Raw genomic sequence first — 24,746 nt, 5'->3', positions numbered from 1 at the left:
AAGTCACGTGCCCACCACCAAGACCAAGGCACAGCAGCTTCCAGTGTGTTCCTCCTCACTCAGCCTCTGAAAACAGGGAACTGTGTGCAGGCCCAATAGTTGGACTTTTCTAGAACATTCAAACGGAACCTGCTTCTTCAAATGCAGCTTTTTTTTCTTCTCTTAGTATAATGTACCTGAGATGTGTCCATGTTGTCGTGTGGACAGTAAGGGTTCGTTCCTTCTAACTGCTGCCTGTCAAGGATCTTATGGTCACAAAACCCACAGGAGTCATGCCCACTTTTCTGGAAACATCTACCAGGTGAGCAGTGGCTGGTGGGTCCTGCCTCAATAGCTTCGGGAAGGCCCTGCCATCCTGGTGATGGGGGCAGTGCTTGATCAGAAGACAAGATTGATTCTTAGCTGCACAAGTTTTCTCGGAGGCTTCCCTGGCGATGGGAGTGATACCTGGGAGAGCTAAGAGCCTGGCTATTGGGTACCTATCTGCTCATCTGCCAGAGATCCCCTGGAAGCATCCAGTCCTTGAAGAATCTGAAGCCAGTACCATTAGACTCTCAGTTCATCCCTCTTCCCACTTCTCCAGCAGTTTGCCAGCACATCAGGAGGAAGGGTAGCTCTGCTGATGTGGACAAGAAGCTGAAGGGAGGGCAGGAGAGCTTGGGGTGAGGCCAGGATAATAGGATGCCTTGCAGGGATGTGTCCCTGTGGTCTGCAGGGCCAGATTGGACCACAGCATGAAGGGAACCCCATGTCACACCTACTGAATCTGCACCTCTCCACAGCAACTGGACACCTGGATTTTTCTCAAATATCTATATAAGTGATATGAGTCCCATTCATTGTTCAAATTAAATGTTTAAGCTCATCCAGCATTTAAACAAACGAAAAGACAGACAAACTGTCCTAGAGAAGAAATAAAGATACCATTCAGACCCCAAGCAGTGGAGTGGAGGGGACTACGTAAACACACTATTAAACTTTCTTCCTCCATAGTTACCTAACAGCTTGAGGATAACCTTGAACTCCCCATTCTCTCGCATCCACCTCCTAAATGCTGGGATAATAGGGGCTTCAAATATCCCTTCCTCGGGAGATCTGAACAATGCCTGTCCTCTCCTTGTAAGGCCCTATGTAGTAAGGAGCTGAGGGCTGCATTCCCGTCTGGCTCCCAGCCCCCTGCTAGCTTATGCCCCGAAATTACAACACACAAACTGTATTCATTTAAACACTGCCTGGCCCATTAGTTTCAGCCTCTTACTCACATCTTGATTAACCCATATCTAATAATCTGTGTAGCACCACGAAGTGGTGTCTTACCAGGAAGGATTCAGCATGTCTTACCTGGTGGCTGGCTTCATGGCATCTGTACCAGAGAGGAGAGGCAGGACAATCTGGCTCAGAGACCAGAGGCATGGCGATTTATTAACTTCCCTTCCCAGCATTCTGCTCTGTCTACTCCGCCCACCTAAGGGCTGGCCAATCAAATGGGCCAGGCAGTTTCTTCATTAACCAATGAAATCAACTCAAACAGAAGACCCTCCCACATCAGCCCTAATGACAAACTAACACAGGGTTCTACCAAAATTCACCCTGGGGGAGCCAGTGTGGTCACTGGGTGTCTTTACAGAGCAGGGGAGAGGTTACTTGCAGCCTGGTGGGGATCTCTAAGTAGCCACACCAGGAAGTCTTCACCCAGCATGGACAACGGCTTCCCCATAGTCTGTGGGAAAGCTCCTTCCTCCTTAGTCTATGGACTGGCACCTCACCTCTGAGATCCTGAGCAATTAAGGTAGACTTGTGTACTACTGTCTGGGAAGGGCAGGAGGGAGTAGCTGGAATCACAAAGGAACATCCATTGCCTCTCCCAACCTCCTACTTCTCTAATGGGACTCAATAGGCCAGCTCCCTATGGTCAAAGCAGGGTGCTTGGCTTGGAAAACTGTATCTTATAATAGTCCAAGTATTTGCCATCCCACTCTGCCACATTTTTTTTGTGAACTAGTTCTACCAAAAGACTCCTCCTGCCTGTTTGTCATCCTCCATTTCAGACACATGCAAGAATACACAGAGTACACTGATCCACCTGCTAACCAAAGGCACAAGGCAAGCGGCCTCCAGGCCCTCCCCGCTGTGCTGTGCTACAAGGGTGGTGGCCAGGAATACGGTCCTCTGGGTCTCCTTTGTACCCGCCCACGGAAATTTGGCAAAAGAAACATATATTTTGGATATTCGGTGGCTTTCGCTCATGGAAACCCTGAGTCCATGTGGACACTCTTTCCAAGGGCAGATGGAGTTTCCATTCAGAAAAATCTTGGCACCAGTTTCTTCTGAACAATTGTATGTTACAGGCAGGCTCTGGGAAGGCTCCGGGAAACTGTGTGGCTGGCATTGCCAAGCAGAGGCCGGCCAATAAAGGGGAAGCGAATCACTCCTGGTGGCATGTCCCTGTTCGACTCAGGGAATCTCAAGGGGGGCCCGTCAACGTCTGTGAAGTTAGACTACCTTGAAGAGAATCATTTCACTAAAATGGAAGAAAGCAAGCCCGGCACAGTGGTTCACACTTGTCAGCCAGGCATTTGGGAGGTGGAGCTAGGAGGATGAGGGACTTCAGGTCCCCTTTTGCCACTTAGTGAATTGGAAGCCTTGGTTATATGAGACCAAGTCTCAAGTAAGTAAATAAATGAAAGAGGACAGGGGGAGAAAGGAGAATAAAATATACGCCAAATTGGACAGGTTATATGCAAATACAACACTTTTTTTTTTTTGGTTTTTCGAGACAGGGTTTCTCTGCAGTTTTTTTTTTTTTTTTTTTTTTTGAGCCTGTCCTGGAACTAGCTCTTGTAGACCAGGCTGGTCTCGAACTCACAGAGATCCGCCTAGGTGCCTCTGCCTCCCGAGTGCTGGGATTAAAGGCGTGCGCTACCACCGCCCGGCTAAAACTTTTTTTTAATGGGCTGAGTATCTGTGGGGATCCTGAAACAATTTCCCCAAGGACTTGAAGAGTATATACGAACAGATTGCTCAGCCGTACCTTAGAAAGATTCATCAGAAACCAGAGCCAACGATTAGGGTGATGTCTCCTCCTCCTCTCTCTCTCCCTTGTCCCTCAGACTTGTGAGCTTCCCTTGAGTTCCCCTCTTCCTCACTTGGATGGTTTCTTCAGCCTCAAGGTCAAGAGAGAAAGAGATGGGTCCAGCTTGGCTGAGCTGTCCATCGTTGGTTTAATCAAATGAGGAGGTCACCAGCGTCATCACAACCCGATCCCCACCCCTAACGCTGTGAGGTGGAGCAGGATGGTGGTCCTTCAAGTACTGGATGAAGAGTTAGCTTTGACCATTCAGAGGCCAGCAACTCCTTGTCCTCAACCCTTGCTTGTCTACTTACCTGTTCTTCATTGCGCTGTGGCTTCACAGGCTTCTGTGTATTTGGCATGTCCCGGTGGCCACTCTGGGATGGATTGAAGGTGGCTGCAGGGACAGGTGTTACGTGTAATCTCACTTGGCTTTCATTTGAGCTATGAAAACAGACATTTTCTCTACCTACACCTCTACCCATTTTGTTCCAACTTATATTCACCATAATTTACTGGAGATGGAGAGAGAGCCAGTGTGGTGGTGCACACCTATAATCCTTTTGTTTGGGGGGCAAAGGCAGGAGGATTAGGAATTAAAGCACCTTTGTCACATAGTGAGACTATATTAGAAATTTTTTTTAAAAAAAAAAAAGCAAAAACCCTGCTGTGAGCTTTCTCCTGCCTCCCACTCAGAAGCAGGCTGTGCGTGCCTGTATTATACCTATATTTGTTACTATATTCGAGGGTCCATAAATAACATCTGCTATTATTTTGTGTTTTAAAAATTTGCACACAGAGTAGTCTGCGAATTTCATACTGCAAACTTCCTCTTCCCCTCTGCATAATGTTTTTGAGCCTTAGTAATACTGCCGCCTATAAACGTCACTCATTATGTTTCCTACCACACAGCATTGTGCAGTGTATAAAAACCCCATTTTATCCACTCTCTCCCTGAAAAGTGCCAGTAAGTGGCCTTTGTATGCTCACCAGCACAGACAGAGCTGTGGTGAGCAGCATCCTGCAGACCCCCTCAGGCACGTGTTTCCAGTGGGTGGATGGTGAGCTGCAAAGCCACCGTGCTGCAGCATCTAACTCTCTAGGAAGTTTCTAGAGAGTGACAACCACGCTGGGGCCACTTCTTCATCCATGAAATGAGATGTTTATGCCACAGTTGGTTCTCAGAAAGTGTGAGAACTTAATAGTGTTATTTAATTATCCCAGGAAGTGCTCCCAACACTCTGAAAGAAGACAGATGAACAAAACAACACCCCCTGTGGTGGTTTGAATGAGAGATCCCCCCCATAGGCTTAGGTATTTGAACACTTGGTCCCCAGTTGGTGATACTGTGGTTTAGATGATGCCGACTTGTTGGAGGAAGTAGGTCACTGAAAACCAGCTTTGAGATGATATATTTATACCCACCTACTTCCAGTTCGCTCTCCCCGCTTCACGCTTGCAATTAAAGTATGAATTTTCAGCTTCCTATTCCTGCTGCTTCTACTCTGCCATCATGGGTCCCATCTCCCCAGAACTGTAAGTGGGAATAAACCACCCCCTTTCTTAAGCTGCTTTTGGCCATAGTATTTTATCCCAGCAGCAGACAAGTAACTAACTCTTACTGCCCCCCTGATGTCCTAGTGGATATAGATCGTATGGAGCTGTAGACAGTTCCTTCCTCTAGACGCAACAGGTGTGCGCAGATCTGTCCCCTCTCTGCTGCAGCCCCTAGGCCCCTCATCTCGCAAAAGCCATCTAGATAGGGACTCTCCTACCAGTCTCCAGAGACACTGGATTTCTTTGCCTTCATCCAAGCTTTTAGAAGCCAAGACCATGTCTGGATGGGGTGGTGCCCATCACTACGGCTTGCTCAGTGCCTTTGAGCTGTTCCTAGACTGGCTCAGAGCTAGGCAGGTTGAGAACTTATAATTAAGTCATGCATAGTTTCTTTCCTTTTGTGACAGTTTTGTTAGTAACAGAACTATTTATCTACAAAACAGTTCTATTAAGAATGATGGTCACAGAAGTGAGATTTCCCCTTATGAGAAAGCACAGCCCTTCAGCTTTTAACGACCAAAAGTAGCAGCACCAACCTCCAAAGGCTGCTGAGTATTCAGTGAGTAAATGCCTGCATTTGGAACGGAATGCTTGCTCAGTGACCACACCGCTGTACTGGTGTGCCAGCAGCTCTTGATATAACCCCTTCATTTTCCGGGGATCAAACGGATAGGCCTGAGGCCCTGCAGATACAAAGGAGCTTCTGGTTCCTGGCAGGTAGCTGCGAGAGGGACTGGAAAAAAGACTCCAGCCAGCCAGTGACCTGGGAGCACAGGGGGCTAGCCACCCCAGAAGAGAAATGGGGAGTGTTCTCCTTTGGCTTTCTATTGCTGTAATAGAGATCATGACTGAAAGCAACTTAAGGAGGAAAGGGTTTATACTCCATCATCACAGGAAGCCCGGGTAGGAAGGGCCTGAATCTGGAATCAGGAACTGAAGCAGAGAGGATAGAGGAAGGTGGTTTACTGGCTTTTTCTCCTCTGGCTTGCTCAGCTGCTTTGCTTATACAGTCCAGGCCCATCTGCCCAGGGTTGGCATCACCCACAATGGCTGGGACTTCCTACATCAACTAGCAATTTTAAAAATGCCCCATCGATATATCCACAGGCCAATCCAATAGAGACAGTTTTTCAATTGCTCAATTGAGGTTTTCTTTTTCCTGGGTGGCTCTAGTTTGTGTCAAATTGGGAAAAAAAAAACCCAACCAAACAACCAACCAAACAACAACAACAAAAAACAAAACAAACAAACAAAAAAAAAACCAAAAACAAAACAAAAAAAACTAGCCAGCACAGGGAAGAAAGGGGAAAGGTCAGGAGATGCCTCGAGAGGGAGGGGGAGATAGAATCAGCACTAGAAAACCAAAGAAGTGGGAGAAACGTTTTTGAAAACACTTTTTTTCCCCCTAGGCATCGAGAAGATAGCTGCCAATTGTCAAGGCTGAACTCTCATTAAGAGAGCGGCACAGCCCATTTCTGCACCCGGATCCCTCTTCATGCATCGTGCATATTAAGTAGGACGTGCACGTACAACTATAGCCTATACACTATACTGTAGTTTGCTGGGCCTTGGGCTGGTGGTGTCCGTCCTAGCCACTCTGCTATGTCGCCCTCTAGGGACTTGCTGACATTCTGTTGACCCATTCTCTGGGCCAAAAGTGAATTTTCCCGGCTGGAGACCGTCTAGACCAGTCTGTGTTGGCTGAGGGGCTGGGATTCCATCCTTTAGTACTGCATCTAAGGCACAAGCGGGCTTAAAGCCAGCAAGGTGCGACTCAAGGCAGTCAGAGATGGCAGAAGCCTGGGCTTTCGCCAGGGAAAGGATGAACCCCGGCAGAGCGGGTCTCCCAGGACTTCGAAAGGCAGAGAGCGCAATTGGCTGTGCAACCGCCCTTCCGGAGGGGCAGGGGCGTGGAGGGTTGTGTGTGGAGAGGGGGGCGGGGGGGGGGGGGCGCGGGGAGGTGAGCAGGTTGCAAGCTCACTGGGTACCAGTGCTGCTGCATCCGCGACTTGCGCGGTACTGATTCTTCTCCAGCTGCTCTGTGGCAGCCCGGCTACCAGGTGTGACCAACCAACGGCTCAGTTTTGTCCATTCGAGGTGGGTGCTCGGTAGTCACCGTCGTGGGGATAGCCCAGCTAGGTCTCACCTAGGTAGATAGAGGTGGGGACTTCATATAATTTGGATCGCGTGGAGAGAAGGCTGACTTGGGCACTGCCGAGCTCTGCTTGGTGCTGAGAGAGGCTGAGTCTGGGACCAAAGAGTCTCTACAGTAGAGTTGCACTGTGAACTAGTAAAGGAAGGGGCGGGACTCGAACCTGTAGCCCAGCTTGGGTGACCCTGGTCCGGGGAGAGGGGGAGGTCTGCTGTTAGCGTAGGAGACCTGGGTTCCTTGGTTCGGGAGCTGGATTTCCATGAGAGTGGCAAGTAGAGCTTCCCTTAGGTACTAGAATTGGGGGGTGTAGAGGGCATCCAGCTGGAGCGGGTTGCGGGGCCCCACAGTCCCCAGGAGGGGCTGCGGCTGAGAGGGGGCTGGGTCTCGCTTCATATGGGGGCGGGCAGAGCGGCGGGGCGGGGCGGACCAGAGGGGTGGTCCTGCAGTCTCTGATAGCGTTCCGGGACACACAGGCTGAGGCCAGCGCTGAACAAACATGCAGCGACTCAGGGGCGTTTTGCTGTGTCTGCTGCTGGCTGCGGCTGTCCCCACCGCCCCGGCTCCAGCCCCGACGGCGACGGAAACTCCAGTGGAGCCGGGACCGGCTCTCAGCTACCCTCAGGAGGAAGCTACGCTCAATGAGATGTTCCGAGAGGTGGAGGAGCTGATGGAAGACACGCAGCACAAACTGCGCAGCGCAGTGGAGGAGGTGGGTGCACCCCGAGGACTCCCGGCTTGTAAAGTAGGAGGATAAGTAGGGAGTGGGCCTGAGGAGGCAATGTTTCCAGCGATGGTCGCAGCATTGGCCAAAGACCTGACTTTGCGTAGAGCTGGAAAGGGCCTGCCAGCAGACGTGCAGCGCTGGGTGATCTTTACTCTCGGCTGGTTCTACCTGCCTGCCCAAAGGTCTGGATCCAACTCTGTTCACCGAGGAAGTCTTAGCTGAATCCCTCCTGGGGAGCTGGGGCCACCATGTTGCATATGTCTTTGGATATGTAGCTGGCTTTCTTCCCCAGTTGGAGCCGAGCTGAGGTTGAACCCACTCTGGTGTCCCAGCGGAGTGGCGTTGCAGAGACTGGGGCAGCTGCAGGGAGCTCCAAGTTCTAACATGTCCCTTGGGCGTCGAGCCTGTAATATCGTCCCCAAAATACAGTCAGGATGCCAGTCGGGAGGGAAAAGGGGTAAAAGTCTTGAACTCTGCTGGCAGTCTATTAAGGGATGGAAAAGGAAGACTCGAATAAGGCCTAAGTCCGTGCTGCAAGGATGGTCAGAAGGTAGGGGACGAGGATGTGAGAAGCAACCCCACTTCACCTACACCCAGTGTGTTTTGGAGATCAAGTTTCCGATTCTCTGCTCCTCAACAATAGGTGGATTTGGTCAATCATTTAGCATCCTGAACCTCAGATCCCTGTGAGAATTAGATACAAAGCCCCTCACCTGGCAGATGAGAGGCAGATTTCGGTTTCTCATCTTCCAGGTGCCAGCCCTTTGGATGGCACCTTGCTCTGACCCCTAAGATGGCCTCCAGCCGTGTTGAAAGCTTCCTGGGCCTTCTTGGTCAGTGTGTGGCTAGCTGTCGTTGGCACCCGAGGGCAGGCTGGAATGGAGTGGAACCAGCGATTTCAGCGGACCAGACAAGTGGGCTGGGCTCTCCACTGTCCTTTTCATGGTAACCCCGCGGGCAGTCTTAAATGCTGGCCCTTTAGGATAGGTTGCTGTGTAGTTTGGATATATTTTTCCTCCCATTCCCCTGGCCACGCTGACGGGCTTTGTAGGGAACACGGATTGGGAGGCAGTAACATAAGAAGCCATATATGAATATCTACCAGACAGGCCTGGGTCCCGAGACCTGTGGGTTTCCTGAGCTAATGGAACAGTTGGCACAAAAAGTGACTGAAGGCTGAGGGCAGCCAGCTGGAGCCAGTGTCCCCTAACTCTGTAACTGCAGATTGCGTGGAGTCTTGCACGGCTTCTGCTGTTCTTACCTGGGCTGTAGGACTAACCCTCCCACACCCTGGTTCCCAGGAACACAGACTGGTCACCTCCATGTTCACTCACTGAGAAATGCCCTGTTCAGAGGGTTCAGAATGGGCTTTTTCGGTATCAGCTCTCGATGAGACCTGCTAAGTTAGCCTCTATAGTCATCAGTGCGGTTTGCGACCCCATCAGACACATGGGAAATATCCGCAGTAGATTTTTATCATGGCTCCACTCCCTCCCACTCCTGACATATCTCTGCTTGAGTTGTGTAGAATGGCTGTGAAAACCCAAGACACTGATCATTGCATCAACCCGAGTCAGTGATCTTCTTCCTAGAGTGACTGTGGGCTGTGGAGACAGGATGTGGGGGCACTCTCATGGCAAAGTCATAGACAGTGGAGACCAGCTTTCTCTTCTTCAGTTCCCAGCACTGCCATTTATTAGCAATGGGACTTAGGGTCTGAAGTGGAGAAAATGTCCACCTCTAGGTCAGAGAGAAGATTCTAGAAATCAAATCACCTAGTCAAATATTGGTGTAAGGAAAGCAGATAGATATAAACCAGTATCTTCCTCATGGGGTCATTGTAAGGATTATGGGGGATTGTTAGGGCTCAGAAAATAATGGCTATCTTCTCTCTCTCTTTTTTTTTTTTTTTTGGCATGGTAATACTGGTAATATGGCCAGGCTTTGTGGTACATACTAGTAGTCTGGCCCTTGGGAGGCTGATGCAGGAGGATCATGGGTTTGAGGCCAGCTTAGGTTAAATAGTGAGACCAAAGCCATCCTGGGCTACTCAGTGAGACCCCCTGCTACAAAACCAAAAAAAAAAAAAAAAAAAGAACAAGAGAACAAACAGTAGTAGCGTGAATAGCAGCTAACAGCGAAGCTTACCAACATCTGATAGACTCTCAGTGAATCCCATCTTTAAAATGTCTTGGCCAGGGACTGTAGCTCAGAAGTAGAGTCTCACGTGCTTGAGGCTCTGAATTTGATCCCCAGCACTGGGGTTCAGTGAGAAAAAAAGAGAAGGGTAAAGTATTCAAATCAGTCTTAAAACAGTGTATTCTTTTAATAGATTGTAACTATTGGCTTTTTAAAAGTAACTTTAATTTTTATTTATTTATATTTTACATACACATGATTGTGTATGTGTGTGTGTGTGTGCGTGTGCGTGCGTGCATGTATACATACCTGTGTGTCACAGTGTATGTGTGGTTGTGTGGGTTCCAGAGATTGAACCTAGGCAGGCTGCAAACACCTTTACCCTCTCTGAGCCATCTCACCAGCCCGACTTTTTTTTAAAAGAAACTTCCAGAAGCCCCTTAGATGTCATAAACACAGGGCAGTGGCTGTTCAGCTGCTATTCTGGGGCGGGGGTGGGGATGGGTGGGGGTGGGGGGAGTGGTGAGGGAGAACCCAGGCACAGGCGGTCGATGTTTACATAGTTGCATCATGAATCTGCTTTCAAGTAACTTCCTGGCATTTTATTTTTTCCAGCTGCCTCAAGCTGCTGATGTATCTTAAGGGACAAAGTAGCTGATTTTCTAGGATTATCTTTAGAAAAAGCAAGTCCTCCTGTGGCCTCAATCTAAGATGTTCCTGTTCTCTTCTTTTTTGATACCATGTGGTTAAGAAGTGTATGTTAAAAATAAAGTCACTTCATTCCCCTGCCGTAGTTGCCACGTCTGTGACTGCTATATTTGAGATGCTTTATTATATGTATTCATTTGTTTTGTGTGTGTGTGTGTGTGTGTGTGTGTGTGTGTGTGTGTGTGTGTAAATGCCTGTGCCCCGCAGACATGTGGAGGTCAGAGAACAATTTAGGGAACTGCCTTTCTTTTCCCACCATGTGGGTCCTGGGGATTGAACTCTGATCGTTAGGTTCGGTGCCAAGTGCCTTTGCCCATGTACCAACTCCCCAGCCTGTAACCGGTGTATTTTAGAGGATCTTATCATCTCACCGAGTCCTAGGAAGAGTCCAAATACCAGGCCTGAATTTATCTGTTCAATTTTCCTACTGTGTTCTTTTAGTAGACGTGCATTTGATGGGCTGTGAATGCCATTTTTAACCGCGTTCACATTCTTCAGCCGTGAAGCAACTATTGCTTCAGGCTTCAGTTTTTCTTGCTGGTGGCAGAAAGCGCTGTGGCTGAAGATTCCATGGTAAACTGTACTTTTTATTTATGGTTTTCATTAAATAGTCCTTAGCTCATTGCACTGATACAGCCCCTGGCGGAGAGGGAACAGGGTTTGAGAGAGACTGCCCAGAAAACAGTAGCCTGGCGATTTGGTGACTTGCCAGCCATCTGAAAGCCAAACTGTACAATTCCAATTCCAGTGGCATTCAGAAAACATTAAGACAGTCTTTTTGGGGGACACACCCTCTCCAGTACCTTGCTTTTCCTGTTTCCAGCTAAACCTTACTCTTTGCTAAACAAGCCAGGTCCCGTTCTCTAAAAATATGTTATTTCCTGCCCATCCATCCTGTCTCTAATCCTGGTTTCTTTTCTTTCTTCTCCACTTTGTTATAAAGGGAGCTTTTCAGATGCTCACTGTTGGCTGCCTGCACTCCCCCCACTTCTCTCAAGCTGGCTTCTTCACCAACTGTTTCCTTACAGGATGCTGCAAGGGGAGCAACTCAGGTCACCATTAACCCTGCAACAGGTGCCATATCCGCATTCAGATGGGGAGTTCCTTAATTCCTATACCTTCTGAACAAACATGTGTCCAAGCTGTGGTTTAGAGGGGCCTGGAGTCTTGCCCAAGAGTATGTGGTTATTTGGGGGGAGGGGTAAAGCTGGGGCTTGAGCTCACCTTGTCTCCCCCCCCCCCATGCTACCCTGTGATGATGCTGGGGCAGCTGGTTGTCTGAGTCAGTGCTCATCTTGGTCCTTCTAGACTTGACATGAAACCTTTGCCATCTGACGGCTCCTTCTTCCAGACTTGATTCTGGCCAGTTCTCTGACTCCGGTCTCTTCCTACCCTAGTCTCTTAACTAGTATAGAACCTGTGTAGCTCCCAGTTGCCTGGTGTAGGGGTTCTTAACTGAGGGCAGGTGAAGAAGAAAGGAATCTTTCTAGTTATCCAAAAAACTCACTGTGTGGAGTCCTGCTTCTAGAAATGACAATTTGGTACATCTAGGAAGGGACCTAGGTATTTATTTAAGACTTTGAATGACCTTAATGTCTCTGGTTGAAAAACAGGTCATCATCTGCGTTAGAGATGTTCTTTAGATGTGTTTTCTCCTGTGCCCCGCAGGGTCCCTCTGCTCCAGCTCACAGCATGACATGCTGGCTTGTTCAGGAATTCTACAGCTTTCCTTCTGAACTCTGCTGCATTCTCAACTTCTCTATCCAAATCCTCTCATCCTTTGGGACCAACTCAACCCTGCCTTCTTTTCCTGAAGCCTCCTTCCTTTCTTCTTTAGATTCTTGAGTTGCTGGTAGACACCATCACATGAGAAGGGCCATAGTCATCTTTAAACTGTTTTGTGTGAGACTCTTCCCATAAACATGTAGTCCCTGGGGAAAGGGACTCTTGGACTGTTTAGGAAAGGCATGCTACTTGAAATCAGAAAGACCTAAATTTTAATCCGAGCATTCCCATCTGCCAGTTGATATGATGACATCTGCCAGGCTTGTTTTCTTTGCCTCTAACAGGATCATGAACAACTCCTTCCCTATGGGGGTTGCTGTGAATGCACCAGATGTGTGGCCATACACATCAGTAAGGCTAAAATAATCCAAGGAAGCAGTGATGGTTCCATGATGCAGCAGTGTTCCTCCTTTGGAGTGTCAGCACGACAATGTGACTTGGCTGGCACCCAAGACTGCCGGATGAACTGTGTGCGCACAGCAGATCTCTTCTAGTTCAGCGTGCTTGGTCCTCAGCAGCTTGGCCTTCTGGCCAGGGGAGGTGGGCAAAGGGTGTTACAGTATTTTAGGGAATGAGAGCAGGGTGCTGTGGCTCATGGAAGCACTCAGCAGGTAGAGACAAGGGAGTTAAAAGCTAGCCTTAGGTACATGGTAGGTTTGCGGCCAGTCTACATGAGACCTTGTTAAAAAGAGGGGAAAGAAAGAGAGAAAGAAAGAGAGGGAGGGAGGGAGGAAGGAAGGAAAGGAAGGAAGGAAGGAAGGAAGGAAGGAAGGAAAGAAGAAAGGAAGGAAGGAGTGGGGATAGACAAAGTGATTGTCTTTGTTGGGAAAACACTTGTGGAGGGTTTGTTTTCCAGAATCAAAGCAGCCCAAATAGGAGTATTGGGAATCTCTCAACCCCTCAGCCAGGACCCCCACTGGGTCTTGCACTTGAAGTTTCTAGATACAGTGTCTGATAGGCTCTGTAGTCCTTGGCCTGGCCTGTCTTTGTGGCTGTGCAGCTGTGGATGGTCATTTCTCACGTGCCCACTCACCAGGGCTGGATGTGTGACAGACCCGGAAGGGAAAGCCGGGTGTAAACAAACATGTAAACACATGCTATTTGTGACACAGATGTCACTGAGTTTCACAAGACAGAAGATTTGAGGGCGTGACCTCAGAAGCCAAACACCAAAGAGGGACTGATAAATGTTCCCAGAGAATTAGGACGGGTGTAAGTCCAGGAACCCATCTACTGATCCCATAGAAGGTCCACTAGAAGGGCTACCAAGAGATGGGATGGGGAAGGGAACTCCTGTCTCAAGAATTCATTCTATCGAGTTCCAGTCTCCCCCACATACACCAGACCCTGCAACAAGGATTGACAGCAAATTAAAAACAAAGCAGGAAGGAGAAAAACAGTGAAGGTCCTTGAAAAGGACCCTGCCTTGACCACTTGGGATTTAGTCCTCTGCAGCCCACAAGCAGATCTGTCTTACAAGAAAGAGAGTTGGGGTACTTCTTCCCCAGCCTGTCCCTCCCTCACTGGAGACATTAACACTTAAGGCTTCCAAAGGCTGAGCACATTTTTGTAGCCAGAGAGAGACTGAGGTGCTGGCTCACTGCATAGGAATTTAATGCAAGTGACCCCTAGGTTAGGACACAGGGTCTGGTCAAAGTAATATGCTCAGATTTCAACTCCAGCCTACACCGGCATCTTGGGAATTCTTCTGAACTCTGTGAGACTCAGTTTCCCTATTTGAAAAATGGGGATATTAGCATGCATCTCCTAGGAGGTTATGATATTAAAAGAAAAAAAGGATTGACTTGGGTGATGCAAAGCCACAAATGTAAATAAGATCAATAGAATGCAGATTAAAAACCAGAAGGGGAAAGGGTACTGCCTGAGGGGAGAGCATGTGTGTATGCGTGTATGTGCCATGGTAAATTTGTGGCAGATCAGAGAACACATTTTCAGAAACCAGTTCTCTCCTTCCACCTGCTGCTGCTTTGTGGGCTCCCGGCTGAGTCTCCTGCCTCTGCCTCCCATACCTTTGTAGCATCCTGGGATTGCAGTTTGGAGTCACCACATCCTACATGGGTGCTAGGGATCAGACTCAAGCAAGCTCTTTTACCTTCTGAGGTCGTGAGACTTGAAGGCCATGTAAAACGTTTGGAATTCTTGTCTAAAGGCCACTCAGTGGCCTGTCACTGTCACCAATCTCTGCACCTATAGAAGAGAGAAAGACAAGGTGCCCCTTTATTTCCCCCTCAGTTACAATGGAAAGCAACCATTTTACTTATTCAATTGGTAGATGGAGGCAGAAGAAGCAGCTGCGAGAACGCCCTCTGAGCTGAACCTGTCAAGTTTACCTGCCAACTATCACAACGAGACCAACACAGACACCAGGGTTGGCAACAACACCGTCCATACACACCGAGAAATTCACAAGGTAAGGGTGGTAATGCAGCCATGTCTCCTTCCTACGGGGCTGTCCCATTGGCGGGAAAGGGGCTTGTCAACAGGTGGGATATAAACACACGTGTAAGTGAGAGCTGTAGAAAGACATCAGAACCCAGCAGCAGGGAGCATGCTGCTTGAGGGAGAGGTTCACTTCAGGCTCTCGGCTGCTTCTGCTCTTCCCAGGCAGTGTATGAAGCTGAGGCTTCTTCGCGGCTGGGAAGGCAGAACTCACCTCTTAGGCTTCTGTTCATTAGTGTGTGCCTCTGTCAGGGTTGAAGAAGAGACCTTATGGTAGATGGGTCTTCATTATTCTAGTGGGAGTCACTCATTAGTGACACACCTAAGGAGGGGACCCTTCGGCTGGGCGTGGTGGAGTACACCTTTAATTCCAGCACTTGAGAGGTGGAGGCAGTTACAGGATAGCCAGAACAACAGAGAGAGACCCCATCTTAGAAAAAACAAAGCTAGGTCCTCACTATGCAGACCTTGAACTCACAGACATCCGCCTGCCTTGCCTTTTCCGAGGGCTGGGATTACAGGCAGTTGCCACTGTGATCTGCAGGTACTGACAAAGGGGAAGTTGCTAGCAGCCCAGGCTCTCAAGGGGTTCTGTGGAGCGCCAGCCTGTGTAGCGCTTCAGGAGGGAGGTGTGCAGTGGCAGTGAAATACATTCAGAAAATAGTGTGTATATCCTAGAGATGAAGAAATGCATGGTGGGATAATAAAAGTCCCAAGAGGGCCTGCAACAGGGCTGCAGAATTTTTTTAAATGACACTTGTACAAAAAACTAAGAAGAAGAAGAAGAAGAAGAAGAAGAAGAAGAAGAAGAAGAAGAAGAAGAAGAAGAAGAAGAAGAAGAAGAAGAAGAAAGACATTATTCCTTTTCACAGGGAGGAAATCTTTAGGTAAAAATTAGCAGGTATAAACCAGGCATGGTATCTCATATCTGTATTCCCAGCACTTGAGAAGTGGAGGTGGATCGGGGGTGTCAGGCCAGCCTAATATATAGTAACTTTGAAGCCTGCCTGGATGACTTGAGGGCCTTGGGGGAGGAAAATAGAGCTAAGCAGAGCAGGATGGTGGAGCCTGGCCCTTGCTGCCTGGGAAGAGCTGATCCGTGTCTGCATCCTGGGCTGCAATCGCTTGGTGCTGGCTGTAGACTTGAGATAGTACAGCTGGCACCAACTTTAAAGACAATGCCAAAATGAGAAGACTGAATCAGGAAGAGAAATGACCAGATGGTTGCTGGCTGCTGAACCAGGGCTCCAAGAACACAATTCTTCTGGTCCTAGGCCAGACCCATCTGTAGTCCCAGCATGAGGAGGCAGGAGAGGCTCTGTTTCCTTGCTGGGTGTGGTTTGAGGAACCTGCCCTCAGGACAGAATCAGGGCAGCCCAGAAACTGGCAAAGGGAGCTGATTTCTTCTGTGCTTCAGACCATCTCGTGGCTGTGTAGTCTGACAGAACAAGGAGCTAGGGGCGTGGCCAGGACTTTCACCTTCTCGCCTCTTATGGAGACATTTGTTTGGCTAGATGCACAGACTGGATTTTATGTTTTTTTTTTTTTTTTCTTGAGACAGTCTCATGTCACCCAGTCTGGCTCCCAACTTACCACCTAGCTAAGGATGACCTTGAATTCCCGACCCTCTGTCTCCACAGCCCAAGTGCTGTGATCAGAGGCCTCTGCCATCACGCTGGTCAGACTGGGAAATTCTTGACACTGAGTGTCAAGTGATGAGCCCCAAGAGTGATAAAAATAGCTGGTGTTGAGTACTTGTTAGGTGGCAGGCACCCCCCTTGTGTTGTCTGCGATCACTTTGTTCCCTCTGCGCAGGATTGTGGGTACCTCCAGGAGCTCTGCCCACTGGCGGTACCGTGATTAGAACTCAGAAGGGGGGGGGTGGGCTTCCTGTCGACTCCCACCCCAGAAAGTGAAAGCAAACAAAGGCTTTATATTGTTCCCAGAATTCCTTGTTTCACTTTTCCTCCACCTGTGTTTGTCTGTAGATAACCGACAACCAGACTGGACAGATGGGCTTTTCTGAGATAATCATTACATCGGTGGGGGATGAAGAAGGCAAGAGAAGCCATGTAAGTTGCTGTCTGTCTCTTTCATGCCCCAGAGTGATGCATCTCTGCAACTGCAGGCCCTGGAGGATGGGAGCAGACTCCCCACTCCTCTTCAGCCTTGACACTGCCGGGGCCCCATTCCTCCATCTCTGCCAAGGTCATTCAGTCTGAGAGAAGCCTACACCTTTAGATAGCTGGGTCAAACAAGGGCTGTTAAATCTGGCTATGATTTGTGCCTCGAATTCAAAAGGGGAACAAGCGTGAGGTATATATAAGATCCTTTGGTGACAGACCTTGTGTCCCTGCTGATGAAATACCCAGAGCCCATGGGATGGCCCAGGCCTTAATGACTCCAGTTCCAGCCACACCTGGAGCCAGTAGACTAAAGGTGAAGAAGGCTGCCTGTCATCCCTGGCGTCAGGCTCTGGTCCCTGTAACTGCTGCCGCAGTTTGCCTGTGGTTTAGCCCAAAGGTGTGCTGAATTTTGTAGGATTATGAAGTCCTAAAGTTGGCAGGGACATGATGTGCACTCAAGTCAGGGAGACCCCAACAGGAGCCACTGATCAGACCTTGGGGCCAGAGAATTCCCTGCATGTGGATGTGGTCACTGGGGACAATGCACTTCCTTGTGGGGACAGCAGGACCGTCTCTTTGCCCAGATGCCTCCCACACCCCTGGCAAAGGCATCCAGGATTTGTGCCCACTCTTGACCTCACCGCTAAACTGGTGCATTAGCAGGAAGGTGGCGGTGTTTTGGTTGGCAGTCAGAACTTTTTGTTTCCTTTCTGCTTGTTTTGGCACAGTGCTCAAATGTGGGGAGTTGGTAGACATTTACCACAGACTGGCGGAGTGGGGGACTGGTTGGCTGTGTGACAGTGGCCACCACCTTCCAAGGGAGACTGGTGGAATATGGAATGGGTTCTGCCGTGAACTGGAGGGGGCCTGGCTATGGAACCAAAAGCATGAGCTTATCGCCATTCTATGAGCCAGGGCAACTCAGCTTCCTACTTATCAGCCCATGCTTCATACCTTCTTTTGGCTCTGGAAGGACGGGGAGATGGACCTGTGAGACAAAGGTGGGGCTAACAAAGCCTGGAAGGGAGGGAGGCCAGCTCTCCTTTCTTCTTAATACATACTTGTGTATATGTGTGTAGAAGCCAGAGGACACCTTGGGTGTCAGCCATCCTCGAGAGCACTGCCCACCTTCTGTGAGCCAGGGTTTCCCGCTGGCCTAGAGCTCACCAGTTAGGCTAAACTGGCTGGTAGGCAAGCCTCCCATTCCTACATGGCTTCCTGGTGCTGGGTTTCTAAGTGTGGCCATCACACCATTCACCTAGAGCTCAGGTCCTCATGCCTACGGGGCAAGTGGTTTGCTGCCTGCATCATGTCCTGGCCCCAGGACCAGCTTTTAAAGCAGAAAGGGGTGGCGGGGAGATAGAGAGAGAGCATGCACACTCAAACCAGGCAGCCATGGCACGGCATGGGCAGCCTTTCTAGAAGGAAAACAGAGAGAATTCCTGAGTGAAGGCTGTGCTTGAGGCTTGTAGAGGACAGAGACTGGGTGGAAGCCATCCGAGTAGAAAGGGCATGGCAGGCAGCAGAATTCACGGTGCTGTCGATCAGAAAAACCTTAGGCGTTAGTTCTCACTGATCTTCTTGACTCCAGGATGCCCTCAGGATGTTGCTCAGACTATAGAGGCCCATGTGCACGTTACACGGGGCATCTCTAATCAAAATACAGCTGTGCACACCACTGCTCCCCTCCAGTCCTTAATGAGGACCTGATAGCAGATTTGAGTACTGTTGAGGGGAATAGAGATGCTAAGAGCTGTGGGTGGGTAAAAACACAAGTCCTCAGAGATGCAGAGTGTCCCTAGGCCGGAGGACAGGGGCTGTATGCCTGTGCTGGGTGCTTGTGACTTGCGCCAGCCTTCTTTGGCATGCCTGGTCTTGTGCGTCTGTGTGTGTCCCAGTTTGGGTCCTCAGTTGAAAACCCCACATGGCGGGCTGGAGAGATGGCTCAGAGGTTAAGAGCATTGCCTGCTCTTCCAAAGGTCCTGAGTTCAATTCCCAGCAACCACATGGTGGCTCGCAACCATCTGTAATGAGGTCTGGTGCCATCTTCTGGCCTGAAGGCATACACACAGACAGAATATTGTATACATAATAAATAAATAAATATTAAAAAAAAAGAAAACCCCACATGGCATTTGTTCATTGGGTGACAGGAGACATAAACAAGGCACTTACATGGCTTATAATCTGAACCCCTTTTTATGGTAGATAGCCTCCAGGAGGCAGGGCACTCGAGGGGAGCCACACAGACAAGCCAGAGGGTGGCAGCTCATCACACTTTTCTCCTTGGTTTTTGCTTAGGACCTGGGAGGCAAGGGAACTGAGTTTCTCTGTGAGAATAAATGTCGCTTTGATTGGCAGAAGGAAGATCTGAGGTTGGGGTGCTCCACTAGCCAGAGCCTGGCTTCTCTTTCTGCCCCTGTTAGAACACAGACTGGAGACTTCACAAGCTCCCTTGAAGGGACAGCATGTGACAGAGGCAGTGTGTCTGCTTCACTGTACTGCAGGACCCGGCTAGTGTCACGGTGACACATCAAGTGTCAAGAAAGTGGCATCTAGTTTCCACTGCCTGCAGGACTTTTAATTCAACTACCCATCCAACCTTGGCTCACCATGGTAAACATTAAGCCAGGTTCTGGTGGCGTGCTTACATTTATTTATTCATTTAGTGTGTGTGTGCATGTGTGAATGCAAGTACCTGTGTGCATGGATGTCAGAAAACAGTGTGTGCAAATCAGTTCTTTCTTTCCATTATGCAAGTTGTACGATTGAACTCAGGTCGTTAGGCGTAGGTGGCAAGCACCTTTACCTGCTGAGACCTCCTGTGGGTTTTCTCTCTCTCTGTCTCTCTCCTTTCCTCCCTCTCCTTCTTTCCTTCCTTCCTTCCTTCCTTCCTTCCTTCCTTCCTTCCTTCCTTCTCTTCCTTCCCTCCTTTCCTTCTCTTCCTTCCTTCCTTCCTTCCTTCCTTCCCATCCCTTCTCCCGTCCCTCCCTCCCTCCCTCCGGTTCCTTTCGCCCCTCCTTCCCTCCCTCCCTCCCCTTCCTTCCTTCCTTCCTTCCTTCCTTCCTTCCTTCCTTCCTTCCTTTCTTCCTTTTCTTTCAGATAAGGTTTCACTATGTAGCCCTGGCTGACATTGAACTCGAAGTGATCCTTCTGCCTCTGCCTCCCAAGTGCTTGGATAAAAGGTGTGCTCATACCTGGCTCTCAACCAGTATCTTTTAATTCAATTTAGTTTTGCCTGCATACGTGTAAATACACCACACGTATAAGTGTTACCCACTGGGAGAGAGTGTCAAATCCCTTGGAACTGGAATTACAGTTATGAGCCACCATGTAGATGCTTGGAGACCAACCCCAGGCCTCTGCAAGAACAAAGTGTGTTCTTAACCACTGAGCCATCTCTCCAGCCAACGAGGGCTGTCTTGACAGCAATGTGCAGCTTCTTTTTCTGAGCAGGGGCTGTGAGTGCCAGGTTGCCTCTGAAGGGATGGTGCAGTTGTGCAGTGTCCCCCTGTCTCATTCCATAGTTCTGCAACTTAACGCTTTTTACAGGTGGCTCTAACATAACACTTACACTACAGAAATTGTCCTTCAAAGAGATTCCCCATCCCAAAGGGCAAAAATCACAACTGTTCAAACCTTCATATGCCATAAGTGGGGCTCAATTTTTTGAATTTAAAATTCCCAGATGAATTCAATAAAAAGCAATCACCAGGCACAACATGTTTTCCTTTCTTTAAATGTGGTGTTCCTATTAATATGTATGGTAACTCGAGGAGGCTCATGGAAAGTTCCAGACAGTAACACTATATGCCTGTCTAGAAATTTCACAGTCCATGTAACGGACTGGTCTGTTTTTACACTCAGATGTGAGAGGGGGAGCACCCTGAAGCACGCCGTTTCACCTGAGTGCCCCAGCTGATGCAGATCGGGCCTGACATCTTTGTAAAGAGGCTTTTTGTGTTAAGCTTTTGGCCTGGCCCCTTCCCCGGCCAGTGGGCAGGCTGACCATTGTGCTAGGGTTGGAGAAGGGATTAGTGGCAGTTGGGAGCGGGAAAGGACAAGCTATTCCGCTTTGGTGGGAAGCTTTTCTTCAGAGAGGAATCTGGCCTACATAACCAAGCCACCATTTTGAAAGACCGTGTCCTGTGATCGAAACACGTCCTGCAGCTGCATGATTTAGCATGCCTGCCATTGGCTCCATTCCAGGCCTTGCCTTCCTAGGTGACGGAACACCGAGTCTGTCTGTTCCTCCACACAAACACACCTAGTCTGAAGCGGTCTCGTAAACTCGTAAAGACACTAGCCAGCCAACACTCTGAGGCCATGGGCAGATGGGTTTCATCATTTCACCAAAGCCAAACGGGCAGCAGACATTTGAAAGCCTCAGTAATTTCTTTGTCCGAGAGTGTCCAGTGTTGATGTTGTCCTTCTCGCTGGAGACAGTGGATGATGTGGCTGTGGACCAAAGGCTTCCCCAGTATGAAGTCACCTTACCTGTTGCTCCTGTTGGATTCTGGGGAAGGTGGGATGTTACACCCTGACAGAGCTTTGGCAAATGTTTCGTTTTTCCCTCAGGACAACAAGCGTACTATCCCTGGGAGATAAATCAGATCTGAGTAGTAGGGGAAAGTGTCCAGTGACCAGCATCCTGATCTCCTACCCCCAGCCTGGCCACAGGTCACAGAGGAAAGGCTTGCATGGGGTTGGCTTTGTTCCCTCCATACCCTAATTTCTGCTGCTGCCCATCTGTCGAGTTAATGGACATACCAGAGATGCCAAGATTCTGGGATGTGTGTGTGCGTGCAGGTATGTGTGGCATCCAGAAGTCAGCCTTGTGTGTTGTCCTTTAGATATTGTCCACTGTGTTTTTTGAAACAGGGTCTCTCACTGACCTGAAATTTACCAAGTAGGCTAGGCTGGCTGGCTAGTGAGCCTAGGGGATCCATCTCTTTCTGCCTTCCCAGTGCTGGGATTATAAAACACATACCATTATGCCTGGTTCTTCCCCCTACCACCCATAAAGACAGGTTCTGGGTATTGAGCTCAAGTCCTCATGCCCGCATGACTGACCGTGTACCCCTGAGGAGGGTACAAGCTTCCTGAGAAGTCTGAGGCAGTTTCTAGAGACTCTGCCTCCTGGGAAGTCCTGCTGGGCTAGGCCAGCTTGGAGGACTGAGCCCCAAGAAATGTAGCTCTTTCCTTCCGTTGGCCCTGGGGCAGAATGGAGGGGTCCACACAAGGCTGGTGGAGGCAGGCATTCTAGCACTGCCTGCATGCTGGCAGCCTGTGCCTTCTGAGGACCTGAATAGAGAACTGACAGAAGCTCCCTGGCACCGCTCATTAAGCCAAAGCAGTTAAAGCTGGGCTGTAATCACAACTGTCCTGGTTCCTAGCATCCTGCTGGGCAAAAGAGTAGAGCAGCACTAAATAGCAAGCTGAGGCTGTCTGGGAGGCCTCCATGGCCTCTGTCTGAGAAGCTAGCTGGAGGGGGGCGGGGTGATCATACACACACACACACACACACACACACACACACGACACAGTTTCCTCTACAGTCTCTGAGGGCTCTGCTGGAGGTCAGAGCCACAAGCCGATCATTCTGTCGCTGCTGTGTATGTTCTATGTGGGGTTCATCATGAGCAGCAGACTAGGAGAGGAATTGACAGACAGGTGTGGCAGGGCTAGGTGCAGGTCCTGGCAGCAGGTGCACGTTGCTTCTGGAGGAGAAAGCAGACCTGGTGTTCTATGGGGGGGGGGGCGGGTGTCTTGGGCTGCTGTGGATGTTCCCTGCCGTGGCCAGCCCCTACCCATGTCGTGTGTGATCACCAAGCCAAGAATGAGGTCCTTATGCCTTAATATCATAGGGAAAAAAATTACATGGAAAATTGAAGAACTCTACTATTCGGTGACATGGTTAATTGCTCCCAAATACATACAGTTGGTGTGGGGGAGAAGTGCTCACGGGGTTGGTACGTCCTCGACCAAGATGTCCTTCCAAAAGGAACCTGTCATCTGGAAATGATTCTGCATCTTGAATCACAACACTGTGCTCTTAATAAATGAGTTTCAGGCCAGGAATGTAGCTCAGTTGGTAGAGTACTTGACAAAGATGCATGAAGGCCTGGGTCCCACGCCCAGCACTGCGTAAATGTGGCATGGTAGTGCACACCCGAAACCCCAGCACTCAGAAGATGGAGGTGGGAGATAGACATGCAAGGTCATTCTCAGCTACATAGGGAGCTCAAGGCCAGTTTGAGCTACATGAGACTTTGTCTTAAAGAAAAAAGCAAGTAAATAAGTTTCATTTAGGTTTGATATAAATTGATATAAAAAGATAAAAGGATATCCTCAACGGATTGTTAAGAAAATCCATTTCAAAGCAATACATATATAAGTTACATAAGATATACGTTGTAACATAAAGACATCTCATTTTTAGGAAAAAAAGGTATATATAAAAAGCTTGATAAATAAACACTAAATTGTCAACAGTAGAAACCTTTAGAGGAATCTCAGTTTATTTAGACTGTTCTTTATGGAGTGCTGTTTTGAAAATATTTTCAATGGTTCAGTAGAAGAGTGCTTGTTGCCCTTGCGAGAGGACCCGGTCAGTTCCTAGCTCCCACAACAGGGTTCACAACTGTCTGCAACTCCAGTTCCAGGGGCTCTGTCTTAGGGTTTCCAGTGCTGCAACTAAACACCATGACCAAAAGACAAATTGAGGAGGGAAGGGTTTATTTGGCTCACACTTCAGCGTTGCTGTTCATCACTGAAGGAAGTCAGGACAGGAACTCAAACAGGGCAGGAACCTGGAGGCAGAAACTGATCAGAGACCATGGAGGGGAGCTGCGTAAACTGGCTTGCTCCCCTTGGCTCACTCAACTCACCTTCTTATAGAACCCAGGACCTGCAGCCCAGGGATGGCACCACCCACTATGGGCTGGGCCCTCCCTCATTGACCACTAAATGAAAAAATTCCTAACACTTGGATCTCATGGAGGCATTTCCTCAGCTGAGGCTCCTTCCTCTCTGATGACCCTAGTTTGTGTCAAGTTGACACAAAACCAGTCAGTGCAGGCTCCAACATCCTCTTCTAGCTTCTATGGTTATCTACTTACATGTGTCATATACATAACATAAAAATCTTTAAAACCAGTTTTAAAGACCTTGTAGATTACTCATAATTTCAGTATAGGCAAGCATTTTTGTTGCGTGAGGCTGAAGGGCAGCCCACTTAGGGAAAGTTGTGAGAGATCCCGCAGAACTTCCCACCTGAGAGTTGTGCTCAAAATTTCAGCTATTTCTGAGACTTGTTTCTGGACAGCCTTGACTATGCTGCCTCCGTGGGTGGTCCTCAGGGAGACTCAAGGAGAAGGGAGAGCTTGTCTGTGTGTGTTTAGGGCTCAGAGTAAGGTCAAAGGGGTGGCCGATGGGACTGTAAAGTGAAGTCCCTCTCACGCCTCTAGTTCTCTGAGGGTCAGAGAAAGGTCAGCTTTGCATTACAGGCTGTTCTCAAGACCAAACATCATCTACTCCCCTCCCCCTCCCAACATGGGGCAGATAAGGGGATGGGAAGTCCCAGCAGGACCCAGCTGCCTTCTAAGTCTGTGTGAGCTCATGGACTGAGTCACACGGAGGAGGAGATGATGGCCACTTAGGGGCTACTTCCTCCACCTCTGGAAAGAGCAAGCCTTCCTTCCTTCTACTGTCTGCCCCTGTTCCTCCTCTTCCCGTATGTGTTTAGATGCTGCTAGCAGAAGTTCTTTAGCGAGTTAATTAAGGACTGGTCACAGCCAGCTCCGTTCAAATGATACCCCTGATACTTACTAGCTGTGTGACTTTGATTAGTGTCTTAACCGTTTCATGCCTTAATTTCCCCATAGGTAAGAGTGAGTTCATCAAATTTCCTTCCAGTCGGGAGCAGTAATACTAGCATTTAGAAGCTGAAGGTAGGAGGATTGTGAGTTCAGGGTTATTCTTGGCTATGCAGCAAGTTTAAGACTAGCCTGAAGCCGGGCGGTG

The 24,746-nt window shown here is 49.0% G+C and overlaps 1 protein-coding gene across 1 annotated transcript in view; it reads left to right on the top strand.

Moving 5' to 3' along the window:
* Positions 1 to 7,263: 7,263 nt before the first annotated feature.
* Dkk3 (dickkopf WNT signaling pathway inhibitor 3) overlaps positions 7,264 to 24,746 on the top strand; it is a 42,509-nt gene continuing 25,026 nt past the window's right edge. Inside the window, exons 1-3 of the mRNA XM_038344761.1 lie at positions 7,264 to 7,488; positions 14,429 to 14,566; positions 16,584 to 16,667. Coding sequence (XP_038200689.1) covers positions 7,276 to 7,488; positions 14,429 to 14,566; positions 16,584 to 16,667 — 435 coding nt within the window. The 5' untranslated portion in view covers positions 7,264 to 7,275. The remainder of the gene's footprint in view (positions 7,489 to 14,428; positions 14,567 to 16,583; positions 16,668 to 24,746) is intronic.

Source organism: Arvicola amphibius, chromosome 1, assembly GCF_903992535.2.
Source record: "Arvicola amphibius chromosome 1, mArvAmp1.2, whole genome shotgun sequence".
Lineage (NCBI taxonomy): Eukaryota > Metazoa > Chordata > Mammalia > Rodentia > Cricetidae > Arvicola > Arvicola amphibius.
Note: the sequence above shows the minus strand (reverse complement) of the source record. Positions and strands in the feature narration are given on the sequence as shown.